This window comes from Dreissena polymorpha, chromosome 8, assembly GCF_020536995.1.
Source record: "Dreissena polymorpha isolate Duluth1 chromosome 8, UMN_Dpol_1.0, whole genome shotgun sequence".
Lineage (NCBI taxonomy): Eukaryota > Metazoa > Mollusca > Bivalvia > Myida > Dreissenidae > Dreissena > Dreissena polymorpha.
In genome coordinates, this window is record NC_068362.1 from 53,705,791 (window position 1) to 53,722,027 (window position 16,237).

The 16,237-nt window shown below is 35.8% G+C and overlaps 1 protein-coding gene and 1 long non-coding RNA gene across 10 annotated transcripts in view; both read left to right on the forward strand.

The window, feature by feature from the left end:
- Positions 1 to 5,811, forward strand: part of LOC127842542 (RING finger protein 122-like) — a 44,164-nt gene extending 38,353 nt beyond the window's left edge. For all 9 annotated transcript variants that reach the window (XM_052372086.1, XM_052372083.1, XM_052372084.1 and 6 more), the window contains exons 4-6: positions 1,305 to 1,343; positions 3,375 to 3,454; positions 4,617 to 5,811. In XM_052372086.1, coding sequence (XP_052228046.1) covers positions 1,305 to 1,343; positions 3,375 to 3,454; positions 4,617 to 4,806 — 309 coding nt within the window. In that variant the 3' untranslated portion in view covers positions 4,807 to 5,811. The remainder of the gene's footprint in view (positions 1 to 1,304; positions 1,344 to 3,374; positions 3,455 to 4,616) is intronic.
- Positions 5,812 to 5,854: 43 nt separating this feature from the next.
- Positions 5,855 to 9,626, forward strand: LOC127842507 (uncharacterized). Its single transcript, XR_008031673.1, has 2 exons — positions 5,855 to 5,975; positions 6,277 to 9,626. It is a non-coding gene; the product is annotated as an uncharacterized LOC127842507 (long non-coding RNA).
- The last annotated feature ends 6,611 nt before the right edge of the window (positions 9,627 to 16,237 follow it).

Below are 16,237 nucleotides of genomic sequence, written 5' to 3' on the forward strand. Positions count from 1 at the left end.
TTTTTTTGCCCTTTCTGTTGGTTTGTTTGTGTGTTTGTTTGCCCCAAGTTTAACATATGCAATAACTTTTGCAATATTGAAGGTTGACATCTGCCCCTTCACTAAAATTCTCAAGGTGGACATTTGCACTCCTCTTTGGAATGCTACAAGCGTCCAACTTGCCCGTGTTTATTATTTTCATGCATGTATGAAAATAAGTAAATAAAGATAATGATAAAAAACAATGTTTATTATTTATGCAATAGAGGGGCTAATGTCCGAAGGGGCAAATGTCCACCTTGAGAAATTGAGTGAAGGGGCAAATGTCCACCTTGAGAAAATTGAGTGAAGGGGCAAATATCCACCTTAAGAATTTTAGTGAAGGGGCAGATGTCTGTTTAGTCCTGATTTCATGAAGGGGCAGATGTCCCAAGGGGCAAATGTCCTACATTCAGATTTTTATGAAGGATACTTTCAGAGTAGACTCTGAAATATTTGGCTAAACTCGGACCGTCCAATATGAAATATATTGTATGTGCATTGTCAAGACCAAAAATATTTCTCACATAGTTCAAATGATGACATCTAAATGAATGATATAAATAGATTAAAAATAAAACAAAATGTTTGGATGATAAATGTGAATCATGAGCAACTGGCTCAGTCGATAGAGCGTACAGGACAATAAATGATCCCATATTACACATACAATTTCCAGCCTGCACATATATCTTGTGTAGGGACATTATTGCCATGGCCCCCCCCCCCCCCCCGCACACACAAACACACACACAAACACACACATCTCATATTCAAATATGGGAAACGTCAGTTCCTTGCTTATTAAAGTGAACATAGTACTGGTATTACATTTAACTCATGTTAGACGTGCTAGAAGGTTTACTGTGTGCGGTATTTGATAGAACTACTATTGTGCATTAATTAGAAATTAGAGGTTCTTAAATTGATATTATAGGCTGGGGTAAAAAATATGAATTCTGTTATACATAACTTGTGACTCTCTACATTAATTTTATTAATTATTGTTTAATTCCTTTCCCATGGTTGTAGCACTTAATAAATCATAGTTGCCATATAAATCTGAAATCTTTATAATCGATTAAATAAATAAAAAAAACATACAATAATTTCCATTTAGTGTGTTTAAATTTTTAACAAATGATGTTGCTGGCATGTTATTTCTTGAAATGGACATTCTGGAAAAATACTTGTACCACAATCAAAGGTTGTAAGTTATAAAGTTTCTTTATTACTCAAGTAATAAGTGTATATTCATTCTCTAAGGCTGTATTCTTTAATTACAGATTGCATTTTCTCCAAAGAAGAAGAATATAAGAAATGATGTAAGTATTGCATTTTGTGCTGAAATTAACAAAAATAATGATAATGCAACAAGTTTTGAGTAAGTGTTAAGAACTGTATGTTTGGACTAGGAATTGCAACAGGTATTTATATGCTGAAATATTCAAAAGAATTACTTGAAGACTATTTAAATTCTAACTATAGTTTGAGTATTATTTTGTTATTAGCTCGGCTGTTTTCGGAGAAAACCCGAGCTATAGTCATAGCCAGCTCGTCGTCCGCCGACCTGCCCACGTATATATTTTTGTTAAATAAATCAAAGCGGCGCAGTAGGCGTCATTGTGTTTCTGACAAACACATTGTGGTAAAAGGTCAACGTCAAGGTCATCCTTCAAGGTCTACGGTAAAAAAATACACATTTAAGGGAAGGAATTAGCTTTAATGGGAGATAATTATTCAATATTGAACATAGCCTTTTTATATATTTGGCATGCATGTGTATCTCATGGAGCTGCACATTTTGAGTGGTGAATATACAGTCACGGTAGTGGCTTTTAATTATTTGCTACTAGAAATAGAGATTTGTTAGAGACAATTATTTTCAAGGGAAGTAATTTATATAATTATTAATCTCATATTATATATTTCCTGACCAAGAATTGAAGTTCTTTTCACAATTACTGTACAGATTAATTGCTTTAGTTTATTTATAACTCAAATGATTGATTTGTCAAAGTTTTTTTTAAATGATATAATCATCATTTCTTTCATGTAATTAGTTGTTAATAGAAGTGTTCATTATATACCTGTTGACTTATGTCCATAGATACATGATGAACTCTGGCTATGATATCTTTGATAAACTTTGTCAGTGATGTCTGACTTGGTCTTTTTTGACTGTCTACAGACCCCCCCCCCCCCCCGGTTGGATTAGACAAAATCCAAGGGAAGTAATAAGCTTTAAAGGGAGATGATTTCTATACCTGCCAAATGATAAATAGAAATTTTATTTCAAAGTGGCACAGTAGGGGGCATTGTGTTTCTGATGAACACATCTCTTGTTGGGTTACTAGGTCAAAGGTCAAGGTCACTGTGACCTCTAAAAAAAAAGGAAAAATTCTTACAAGCTTTCGCAGCCGAGTGTAGCACCCATTATGCTGTGCTCTTGTTGGAATACTCTTTCCTTTGTTGTTATTGATAACCTGAAAATATATTGAACATTTGTAATAAAACTGTCAACATGGCTTACTCTTCGCCAGGGATTGGGCATTGGATGGGTTTATTCAAGGTCAAGGTCACTGATACTAAATGTTCAAAAATGGTATTGGCTTAATATTATTGAGAACAAATTGAGCTATTGCGATGCAAGCATATATAAATTGTACAACATCATCATTTTTGTATGCATATGGAGCACATTGAGTCAAGTTCAACAGTAAAGGATGCTGTTAGTATACATATTTATGTGTCTCTTAGGATATTTTGCAAATAAAAAAAACTGAATTCATTGATTGCTGAAAAAACATTACAAACAGCTTGCTTAAAAGGTAAAGTGCATGTAACTCTTTTGAGAACAAGAAAATTGATTGAGCTAACCTCCAACAGCCTCATGGATGCTTGAATATAGGTACTTCTCAATTTGAACTTTGAATGTTTTGTGTATTTTAATGTCTTATAGAAATGGAGGTGCTCTGTGAAAAAGGGGTTTAATGCATGTGCATAAACAGTCGTCCCAGACTAGCCTGTGCAGTCTGCCCAGGCTAATCAGTGATGACACTTTCTGCCTAAACTTGATATTTGCTAAGAAGAACCTTTCTTTGAACAGAAAATATCATAAAAGCGGAAATTGTTTTTCCATGATTAGCCTACGCAGACTGCACAGGCTTATCTGGGACGACACTTTATGCACATGCATTAAACCCCTTTTCCACAGATCAAGGCTCAAATCTTATATCATTTAAAATGATTATCATAGGACCATACAGACGATAGCATGTGTCAAGTACTCCCCATGACGAGAATATATTTCTGATTCATATGTCACATCCTGTGACACACATTGTTTATTTTAGACATGCCCAGTGTGTTTAGATGAGTTCAAGGTCAAGGAAAACATAGCAATCTGTTCTTGTCAGCATCAGTTTCATTTCAAGTAAGTTCTTTGTTTTTGTCTTCTAAGGATCAGTGAACAATGGTTGTAGAGTTACGAAATGGGTCGTGGTCTGTGAAAAGGGGATTTAATATATGTGCGTAAAGTGTCGTCTCAGATTTTCAGGTTTTATTGTATTGTTGTTTAAAGATAGTCTCTTCTTAGCAAAAATCCAGTTTAAACGGAAAGTGTCGTCCATGATTAGCCTGTGCGGACTGCACTGGCTAATCTGGGACGACACTTTATGCACATGCATTAAACCCCTTTGAACAGAGCAAGGCCCAAATGTTTCCCTAGCATAGTTTTTTCAGTTTTTGTTTATTTTAATTAAAATGACAGCAATGCTTATGCTAACAATTATATATTTATGCAGTAGTCAACGATGGAAATATTGTTTCTGTGTTGTTGGGCAATTTTAACCATTGTGTCTAGTTTATTTTATAATGTGTACTTAAGTGTGCAATATCTTCATATAAAAATGTCAAGTTGTACCATTTTAACAAAGTAAAGAAATACATGTTTATGTTTTTGTCCCCTACCGGTTTCACCGGAGGGGACTTATGGTTTGCACTCCGTCTGTCAGTCAGTCACACTTTTCTGGATCCTGCAATAACTTAAAAAGTTCTTCATTTTTTTCATGAAACTTGAAACATGGATAGATGACAATACGGACACTATGTACGTCATTTCATTTTGTTCTCACATCAAAAATTATGGTTGCTATAGCAACAAATAGACTAGAAATGCTGCTGAAAATGGTGGTTTTCTGGATTCTGCTATAACTTTGAAAGATCTTCATATTTTTTCATGAAACTTGATACATGGATAGATGGCAATATGGACATTATGCATGTCATTTCATTTTGTTCCTACGTCAAAAATTCTGGTTGCTATGGCAACAAATATATACAAAAAATCTGACAATGGTGGAATTTCTGACAATGGTGGAGCCGGTCGGGGTCATATATTGCTTGGCGATAGTCTTGTTACTTGTTGTTTTTTTTTGGGATAAAAAGAATCCCAATTTAATTTAAATTTAAAAAAAAAACACACGAAAATCTTTGTATTTTGACATTTTGTTTGACACCAAGTTCAATTTCATATAACACTTATTTTACATACAACAGCATCAACGAAATTCAGAAATCATTATTTTTTCTGACAGCTGCCTCGTAAAATGGTTGCATCACAAGAACAGTTGCCCCATGTGTACTGCACCAGTGAGGAAGGTGACCCATCAGGCCATGACCCCGTCAGCCAGGGTTGTTCCCGTGGAATCATCCAGCCTTTTTGTGGCTGTACAGGTTCCCACCTCGGGGGTGAACATCAACAACAACAACTTGGATGCCATTTGAACTCGATTTTTAGTTGAAAGGAATGACTTTTTTTAACGGGTTACATCGATGCTCTTTTACCAAGTGTTTTGGAATTTCAAAGTTATGGCATTTTTTAACTGTTGATCCGGAAATTGGTTGAACTAGATCTTCAAGGTCATGGCTTATGTGTATTAAAATGGGAAGTCACTTGAATCAGACCCAGGTATTTATGACTTTATTGAATTGGAACAATGTGATTCCTGGCAATATGTTTTGTGCAATGACTGAAAATGTAAGCTGTACTGCAATCATTACGCGTATGGAAACATTTTTTGAACTGCAATTTTGTAGACAGTTAAAGTCTTTGAATGTCATTATCATGGCTGGTCCATATCTCCTGGTGCAACTGAGCTTCCTTGTATTTGCATTTATTTTAACCCTGAAAAATATCGCTGAAATGATTAAACACTTCCATTATTTTGTGATCTGAAAACATTGGATTATTTAAGTCTTAAATATAACTTGTACTAATTGTGTGCCACTTATAGCTGATCTTTTTTTATATTGTTATGAAAGTGATTTTATGTTAGAATTATCGAAAACTAAACAACTAGATTTGATTCAACGTTTTAACCTAACTAGTAGGTACATTGATAACATACTTAATGTAGATAACCCATTCTTTGAACAATATATTCACAAAATCTACCCGAACAAACTTGTCTTAATAAGATCATGTCAATCTAATAAAAGATGCTGCGTATTTAGACTTACATCTTACTATTTATAATAATTTGATTAAGACAAGTTTATGCGACAAACGCGACGACTTTTACTTTGAAATTTTGAATTTTCTGTTCCTAGATGGTAACATCCCTAAAGGTCTATCCTATGGTATTTACATTTCGCAGTTGGTACGTTATGCCAGAGCATGTTCATGTATAAAAGATTTTAATGATCGTAATCGTATATTAACAAAGAAATTGCTAAAACAAGTTTTTAGCCGGATTTTTTTCGAAAAAATCTCGGCTTATAGATTGATGTTGTCGGGCGGGCGGGGGGGGCGGGCGGGCGGGCGGGGTGGCGGCGTGCTCGAAAATGTTAAAGTTCTTATTTCATGGTATAACTTTGGTATGCTTGGACCTAGAGTCTTCAAACTTGACATGAAGGTTGGCCAGGATTAACAGATGACCACTGGTCATTTTAAGGTCATTCATTTGAAGGTCAAGGTCACTGTGACCTTCAATATAAAAAATGTTAAAGTTGTTATAACTTTGGTATGCTTGGACCTAGAGTCTTGAAACTTGACATGAAGGTTGGCCATAACTAGTTAGTAACCACTGGTCATTTCAAGGTCATTCATTTGAAGGTCAAGGTCACTGTGACCTTGAATGTAAAAATGTTAAAGTTCTTATTTCATGGTATAACTTTGGTATGCTTGGACCTAGAGTCTTCAAACTTGACATGAAGGTTGGCCAGGATTAACAGATGACCACTGGTCATTTCAAGGTCATTCATTTGAAGGTGAAGGTCACTGTGACCTTCAATATAAAAATGTTAAAGTTGTTATAACTTTGGTATGCTTGGACCTAGAGTCTTGAAACTTGACATGAAGGTTGGCCAGAACTAGTAAGTAACCACTGGACATTTCAAGGTCATTCATTTGAAGGTCAAGGTCACTGTGACCTTGAATGTAAAAATGTTAAAGTTGTTATAACTTTGGTATGCTTGGACCTAGAGTCTTGAAACTTGACATGAAGGTTGGCCAGAACTAGTAAGTAACCACTGGACATTTCAAGGTCATTCATTTGAAGGTCAAGGTCACTGTGACCTTGAATGTAAAAATGTTAAAGTTCTTATTTCATGTTATAACTTTGGTATGCTTGTACCTAGAGTCTTCAAACTTGAAATAAAGATTGGCCAGTACTAGAAGATGACCACTGGTCATTTCAATGTCATTCATTTGAAGGTCAAGGTCACTGTGACCTTAAATGTTAAAATGTTAAAATTGTTATAACTTTGGTATGCTTGGACATAGAGTCTTCAAACTTGACATGAAGGTTTGCAAGCACACTTAGATGACCACTGGTCATTTCAAGGTCATTCATTCTAAGGTCAAGGTCACTGTGACCTTGAATGTAAAAATGTTAAAGTTCTTATAACTTTGGTAGGTAAAAATGTTAAATGTCAATTCAAGTTCATATTTGTGACCTTAAATGTTATTGTTGTTCATGTATATGCATGCATTCAAAACATAACACAAGGTTTGCTCATGCCTTGAAAAGTACTTCATTTCATTTTGACCTTTGAACAATATTTCAGTAATTTAAGTATTGCATTGACAAAAACACGAAAGGTACTTTCCTGTCATTTAAATCAAAAATCCGGCTTCAATGCGGTCATCTCCGACCGCGGAACTCTTGTTATGTATCATAACCTAAGAAGTAAATTCGCTAAATTTCACTCAAAGTATGGTGATTTAATTTCAAAATATAATATTTCTTTAAAATGGTATTTAACTAATTGAATTTCCCACCCATCAGTTTATGGAGATGTTTTGAAGCGTGTTCGCAAATTAAAATATCTTAAAGAAAATGTTTATATTAAACTTTTCAATTTAATTAACTCATTTTTGTCAAAAGTATATGATGTTAACACATGCTTGTTGGTTTTCGATTCACTATATCTTTCTTCTCTTAAAATTTGGAATTGTTAATGGAATGACCATTTTATATGTTTGATTCGTAAATATTTAATCCCCTAAGCTGGTTTTATTGGTAATTCAATTTTACAGTACTACCCCTGGATTTTTTTCATGTTGTGTCATCGCTTCTCAATTGTGTCATTCGATACACTTTCACTGTTCTTGACTACATTGATTTTTTCGATGTCATCGCTTCTATATATATATACGACACTGTCACTTTTTTAATCTTCATGCATAGGTCATTGGGTTTATAGCGTTCAATTGTATTATATTTTTTTTCTCTGACTGGCGTTTCTTGTTTGATTTATTTTTTAGCAGTCACATAAACAACCAAGCTATGTAATATGATTTGTTACACCCATTATTGCTGCTTCTTCCTGTATTTGCGCGATGATGATCTAAAATGTTAATTTTATGATGCTATATTCTTAAATCTTTTTTTTAAAAGAAGGGATGTAGTTGACACTTGTTCGTGGTTTCATTTCATCGTTCCTCAAAAAGTTGTAACTCTGTTGCTCTGGTCATTTCCTACCATTAAGTAATTAAATGGTAATTAAATTGAATGCGTTTTAATTCCCTTTTATTATTGTTTAATTTGAGTTGCAATTCTATGAGGTTAATGTTTTTTTACAAGTAAATGTATCATGAATATTGCTGGGCCAAGTGTGAGGTTGAGGGCTCTAAAACCGGTTTAAACCCCCAATGCTTTGCATTTACCGTTCCAAGACGGTGACCCCAGCTTTATCCTTATATGTGTTTATGTTGTTTTGTATTGTGCTGTTTTGTACTGTTTTGGCATTTGGTCACTTGCCTTAGATAAAGGACCAATTATTGTATATAATGAGAATGCAATACTGCTCCAGCAGCTGGAGTTTCACTTTTTTATATTGTATATATAACTTAAGTTAAGATTTCATTTACCCGGTAAGAGCTGTGTGAAAACTGGCCCAGGTGCAGTTCACTGTTCATACATTTCTGTGCTTGATCTTTAGGTTATTTGATAGTGGTCAGCATATCTGATATGAGAACTATTAATGCCGACATGTCTTTTAATATCTTAATATCAGTCCCTTAATATTTTATTAAATTTACGTTAGGATGATAAGTTCCACTTCAGTTTGAATACATATACATGTATATTTGTTGTTTTATTTTCTTTTAGTTTTTTATAAAGATTTAATTAATTGTTATTCTTGCTGATTATGTAAGGTTTGTGATGAAACTGTTGAAGTTACATAGTAATCATCATACATATGAGTTTATTATGTACTCAAATAAGGTCTTAAATTTAACTATATATATATATATTAAAACTTTAAACTTAATTTCTTTTATATATCATATCTACCTTTTGAATATGTTTGTGATTTACAATAAAGTGATTAAACTTTCCTTGTACTTTAAAGAATTTGTTGTATATTACATTAATTGCACACGTTTTATGGGAACCACTTGATTTATTGTCTTAAAAAATCCTAATTTTAACAAACATTATCATAAATAAAACATCTATTTTGTTTTTATTTGTGTTTTAAGATATTTACTTTTACCTAACCTTACTACAAACTATATGATGCATGTATTTTTTGGTTTGATTCATGTTGGATATGCATTCATCTGCATATGAAGTAGACAATTTGTATGAGTATTGATACATACTGCACATATTTGTTTGCTTTTCTTTTAAAACAATTAATTCTCCTTAAGATTCTTTTACTTAACTTAGGAAATTGTTGATATTGTTGGCAATTTGAGGTGCAATTATGTCTGTGATAGTGTAAAGGTGCTATTACTTTGTTCTACAATTGTTTTTGCCTGGTTGTGTTTGTATTGTATAGTTTATACTCTCTTTTGAGCTATTAAATATATTATCATTGCTAGAATTTGAAACCAGGTTTGAAAATGAAAAATGATACACTAATATTCCGAAGAAAAGATGAAAAAAGACACATGTCTTAAAAATTATTTTATCCATCACATTTTATGATTTGGCATAAATGAAACCATTTTTTAAAAATATATATTTTGTCAAGCTATTTCACTTGTTTTATTGCCATGTATACTTTCATTTTGGAATATGTGTCATATAAAAATGTGCTTTAAAATTGTTGTTTATCCACCATGAACATGTCCATTAAACAAATTGTCCTGACATTGTTGGTATCAAAAGCAAACATTTACTTCTACATACAATGTGTGCTTGTTGCCAGTGTACAGTTTACACTTTTAGCTCACCTGGGAAACAAATGCTGAAGGTGAGCTATTGTGATCAGGGTATATCTGTCGTCCATCATGTGATGCATGTAGCCATTTTATGCTTGTTACCACTCTTGAGGACACTTTTTATGCCCCCAGAACATAGGTTCTGAGGGCATAATAAAATTGCACCGTCCGTTAGTTAGTTTGTCCGTCATTCTCGCCGTCCGTCTGTCCGTCCAGATAAGTTTCCGCTCAATAAGTCAAGCAATTGTCATCAGATCTTCACCAAACTTCACTGAAAATGTGTAAGGCAATAACATCTAGGTCAAGTTCGATCATCCAAATTGACCCAGACACTCTTGAGTTATGACCCTTGAATCATTGTAAAAAAATGTTTTTTCCCGTTTCCACTTAATAACTCGAGCAATTGTCATAAGACCTTCACCAAACTTAATAAAAATGTGTAAGGCAATAACATCTAGGTCAAGTTCGATAATCATCTAAATTGACCAAGACACTCTTGAGTTACGACCCTTGAATCATTGTATTTTTAGCGAGGCTGTTTTCGGAGAAAACCCGAGCTATTGTCATAGCCAGCTCGTTGTCCGCCGTCCTCTGTAGGCGTCGTGCTAAAACCTTAACATTGGCCATAACTTTTTAAATATTGAAGATAGCACCTTGATATTTGGCATGCATGTGTATCTCATGGAGCTGCACATTTTGAGTGGTAAAATTTCAAGGTAAACATCATCCTGCAAGGTCTAGGGTAGAAAAAACAACGTCAAGGGAAGTAATAAGCTTTAAATGGACATAGTTATCTGACCTGCCCACGTATATATTTGTGTTAAATAAATCAAAGCGGCGCAGTAGGCTGAATTGTGTTTCTGACAAACACATTGTGGTAAAAGGTCAAGGTCAAGGTCATCCTTTACGGTCTACGGTAAAAAATACAAATTTATGGGAAGTAATAAACTTTAAAAAGGGAGATAATAATTCAATATTGAACATGGCCACTTTACATATTTGGCATGCATATGTATCTCATGGAGCTGCACATTTCGAGTGGTCAATCACAGTCACGGTAATGGCTTTTAATTATTTGCTACTAAAAATAGAGATTTGTTAGAGACAATTTTTTTCAAGGGAAGTAATTTATATAATTATAAATCTCATATTATATATTTCCTTACCAAGCATTGAAGTTCTTTTTACAGTTACTGTACAGATTTATTATTTGATTATTTATAACTCAAATGATTGATTTGTTACAGTTTTTTTTTAATGTTATAATTATAATTTTTTGATGTTCATTACATACCTGTGGACTTATGTCCATAGATACATGATCAACTCTGGCTATGATCTCTTTTAAACCACAGGCCTTGGTTGTCAGTGATGTCTGACATGGTCTTCTGAAGGAACACAGTAGATGTGAGACCCTCCCCCCCCCCCCCCCCCCGGTTGGATTGGACAAAATTCAAGGGAAGTACATTGTAATAAGCTTTAAAGGGAGATGATTTCTATACCTGCCAAATGATAAAAAGCAATTTATTTCAAAGCGGCGCAATAGGGGGCATTGTGTTTCTGACGAACACATCTCTTGATATAATTATCATTTCTTACCTGTTCTAATTTGTGAATGCTAGTTTTCATTAAATACATGTGGACTTATGTCCATACATACATGATGAACTCTGGCTATGATCTCTTTGATAAACCACAGGCCTTGGTTGTCAGTGATGTCTGACTTGGTCATTTTTGACTGTCTACAGACCTCCCCCCCGGTTGGATTGGACAAAATCCAAAGGTAATGTAGCTTTAAAGGGAGATGATGTCTATACCTGTCAAATAATAAATAGAAATTTTATTTCAATGTGGCGCAGTAGGGGGCATTGTGTTTCTGACAAACACATCTCTTGTTGGGTCACTAGGTCAAAGGTCAAGGTCACAGTGACCTCTAAAAAAAATTCTGACAAGCTTTCGCAGCCGAGAGTGGCACCCGTTATGCGGTGCTCTTGTTTCTCTCTCGTTTCCGCTCAATAACTCAAGCAATTGTCATAAGACCTTCACCAAACTTAATGCAAATGTGTAAGGCAATAACATCTAGGTCAAGTTCGATAATCGGCCAAATTGACCCAGACTCCTGAGTGATGGCCCTTGAATCATCGTAAAATTGGGTATTTTCTCGTTTCCGCTCAATAACTCGAGCACATGCCATAGGACATTCGCCACACGTCATGAAAATGTGTAAGGCAATAACATCTTGCTCAAGTTCGATAATCGGCCATATTGACCCAGACACTCCTGAGTAACGACCCTTTAATCATCGAAAGATTTTGTTTTTTCTCGTTTCCGCTTAATAACTCCAGTAATTGTCATTGTATCTTCACAATACTTCATGAAAATGTGAAAGGCAATAACATCTAGGTCAAGTTTGATAATCAGCCAAATTTACCCAGACACATCGAAAAATTGCGTTTATTCTCGTTTCTTCTCAATTACTCGAGCAAATGTCATAGGATCTTCGCCACACTTAATAAAAATGTGTAAGGTCATAACATTTAGGTCAAGTTCGATAATCAGCCAAATTGACCAAGACAATTCCGAGTTACGGCCCTTGAATCATCGAAAAATTGAGTTTTTTTTCTGGTTTTAAGCTCAATAACTAATAATAAACTATAGATTGGCGCGGCAAAGGCCGACGCGTATCCCCACGCCGCATGTTTAACCCAGGGGCAGCCCCAGGGTTGGTAATGGGGCCATGCATAGTTGAGATTGACCGTATTGTCAGAAGATATGTTCAGTATAAATTTAAAGTAATTCGGTGTAGAAATGAAGAAGTTAATGTAAAATAACATAAAAAATGAGTGAAAATCTATACCCTAATTTCTCCTCCTCATCCTGCTCTCCTAACAAATCTAATACTGAATCAACTTCACTGACGTCCATTATGTACATGTCATCCTCATTGGAATGACTTTATGATATGGCTGAACATGCTCTGCTATAGCCAAACTTCTTGCTTCTGTTTTGGAAAAGATATGTTTTGAGGTTAAATGGTTGACTAAATAGTAGCGTCTCAGAAATTTTCAGTCGCAATCTTGTACACAACAATGAAAATGTTGAATTTCATGTCTGTCTTTGATGTGCCTGTTCAAAGTCCTTCTTGCTTTAAATTGTTTCTCACATTTTTCCCACTTGAACATTTTGACAGATTTTCAGTAATTAGTATAAAAGTGTAATTGAACAAAGTTTCAGCCCTTTTACAGATTCTAGGCTCTATTCCATGAGTTTCTCATGCTTTTTATGCTTGACTGCCTTATATCTCTTCTCTCATATACAGGTGTCCCTTTGCGCCAATATTTTATAACTCCTCGTATGAACATTAGATGGATGAGCTAAACCATTTCACAGATGAGTTAACACAAACAATTGACTACTTAATACATCTCTGCGCCACTACTGTGTAACTCTATATGTGTTTTCAATACACAAGCTTCACTGTTTCAAAAATTCCTTTGTCCGATGAAAATGCTTGCACTTCTTCTGATTGGGTAAATAACCACATAATAGATTTCGAAATCTAAACGCGGACCCTAAGTTCAAGGTCAAGGTCACAGTGGTAAAAAATTTCATGCGCATGAAAAGGTCTTGTACAGCTACACATGCGTACCAAATATGAAAGCAATATCTGAAGGGACACAGCAGGTATGAGGCTTATTCGAATCGCAGTCGCAAATTTCGAAACCTGAACGCTGACCTTTAGTTCAAGGTCAAGGTCACTGGGGCCAAACATTTTATGCGCATGGAAAGGTGTTGTCCAGATACACATGCATACCATATATGAAAGAAATATCTGAAATATCTGAAATGACACAGGAGTTATGAGCCTTTTTCGAATCGCGGTCGCAGATTTCAAAACCTGAAAACTGGCCCCAAGTTCAAGGTCACAGACGTAAACTTTTTTATGCCCATAGATATACATGAATACCAAATATGAAAGCAATTCTGAAGGGACACAGTAGATATGAGCCTTTTTCAAATCGCGGTCGCAGATTTAAAAACCTGAAAACTGACCACAAGTTTAAGGTCAAGGTCATAAGTGTTAACAATTGTGTGCGCATGGATATATGTTGTATGGATACACATGCATACCAAATATGAAAGCAATATCTGAAGGGACACAGTAGTTATGAGCCTTTTTCGAATTGCAGTCGCAGATTTTGAAATCTGAAAACTGACCCCAAGTTCAAGGTCACAGGGGTACAAAATTGTATGCGCATGGAAAGGTGTTGTCCATGTTGTCCAGATACACATGCATACCAAATATGAAAGCAATTTCTGAAGGGACACAGTAGTTATGAGCCTTTTTCGAATCGCGGTCGCAGATTTCGAAACCTGAACGCTGAGCTCAAGTTCAAGGTGAAGGTCACAGGGGTCAAAACTATTATGCGCATGGAAAGGTTTTCTCCAGATACACCTGCATACCAAATATGAAAGCAATATCTGAAGGGACACAGTAGTTATGAGCCTTTTTCGAATCGCGGTCGCTGATTTCGAAACCTAAAACTGACCAAACGTTCGATGTCACAGGGGTCAAAATTGTATGCACATGGATAGGTGTTGTCTAGATACATATGCATACCAAATATGAAAGCAATATATGAAGGGACAAAGGAGTTATGAGCCTTTTTCGAATCGCAGTCGCAGATTTCGAAACCTGAAAACTGACCCCAAGTTCAAGGTCAAGGTCACAGGGGTCAAAATTTGTGCGCATGGAAAGGAGTTGTCCAGATACACATGCATACTAAATATGAAAGCAATATCTGAAGGGACACAGTAGTTCTGAGTCTTTTTGGAATCGCGATTGCAGATTTCGAAACCTAACAACTGACCCAGTGTTCAAGTTCAAGGTCACAGGGCTCAAAAATGTATGCGCATGGATAGATGTTGTCTAGATACACATGCATAACAAATATGAAAGCAATATCTGAAGGGGCACAGTAGTTATGAGCCTTTTTCGAATTGCGGTCGCAGATTTTGAAATCTGAAAATTGACCCCAAGTTCAAGGTCACAGGGACACAATAGTTATGAGCCTTTTTTTAATCGCGGTCGTAGGAAAATCTCTGACCCGGCCCCGCCCCAACCCCCATAATAGTGTAGCTCCTCCTACACTATTAGCACTAGAACCTTGAAACTTACATACATAGTAGCAATGAGCATATGTACGACGGTGACAGTGACGGAATTTTGATCTGACCCCTGGGTCAAAAGTTATGGGGGGTTGGGGCGGGGCCGGGTCAGAGATTTTCCTGCGACCGCGATTCGAAAAAGGCTCATAACTACTGTGTCCCTTCAGATATTGCTTTCATATTTGGTATGCATGTGTATCTAGACAACATCTATCCATGCGCATAAAATATTTGACCCCTGTGACCTTGACCTTGAACTTTGGGTCAGTCTTTAGGTTTCGAAATCTGCGACCATGATTCGAATAAGGCTCATAACTACTGTTTCCCTTCAGATATTGCTTTTATATATGGTATTCATGTGTATCTGGACAAGACCTTTTCATGCGCATACATTTTTTTTACCCCTGTGACCTTGACCTTGAACTCGGGCGAGTTATCAGATTTTGAAATATGCGACCGCGATTCGAAAAAGGCTCAAAACTACTGTGTCCTTCAGATATTGCTTTTATATTTGGTATGCAGGTGTATCTGGACAACACCTTTCCATGCGTATACAATTTTTTACCCCAGGACATTGACCTTGAACTTGGGGTCAGTTTTCAGGTTTAAAAATCTGCGACCGCGATTTGAAAAAGGCCATAACGACTGTGTCCCTTCAGATATTGCTTTCATATTTTGTATGCATGTGTATCCAGACAACACCTATCCATGCCCACACAATTTTGATACCCTTATGACCTTGACCTTGAACTTGTGGTCAGTTTTCAGGTTTCGAACCTGCGACCGCGATTCGAAAAAGGCTTATTTCTACTGTGTCCCTTCAGATATTGCTTTCATATTTAGTGTGCATGTATATCTGGACAACACTCTATGGGCATACACATTTTACCTCTGTGACCTTGACCTTGAACTTGGGGCCAGTTTTCAGGTTTTGAAATCTGTGACCGCGATTCGAAAAAGGCTCATAACTTCTGTGTCCTTTCATATATTGCTCATTCATATTTGGTATGCATGTGTATCTGGACAACACCTTTCCATGCGCATAAAATGTTTGACCCCTGTGACCTTGACCTTGAACTTGAGGTCAGCGTTCACGTTTCGAAATCTGTGACTGCGATTCGAAAAATGCTTATACCTGCTGTGTCCCTTCAGATATTGCTTTCATATTTGTTACGCATGTGTATCTAGACAATACCTTTCCATGCGCATGAACTTTTTTACCACTGTGTCCTTGACCTTGAATTAAGGGTCCGCGTTTAGATTTCGAAATCTATTATGTGGTTATCTACCCAATCAGAAGAAGTGCAAGCATTTTCATCGGACAAAGGAATTTTTCAACCATGAAGCTTGTGTATTAAAAACACATATAGA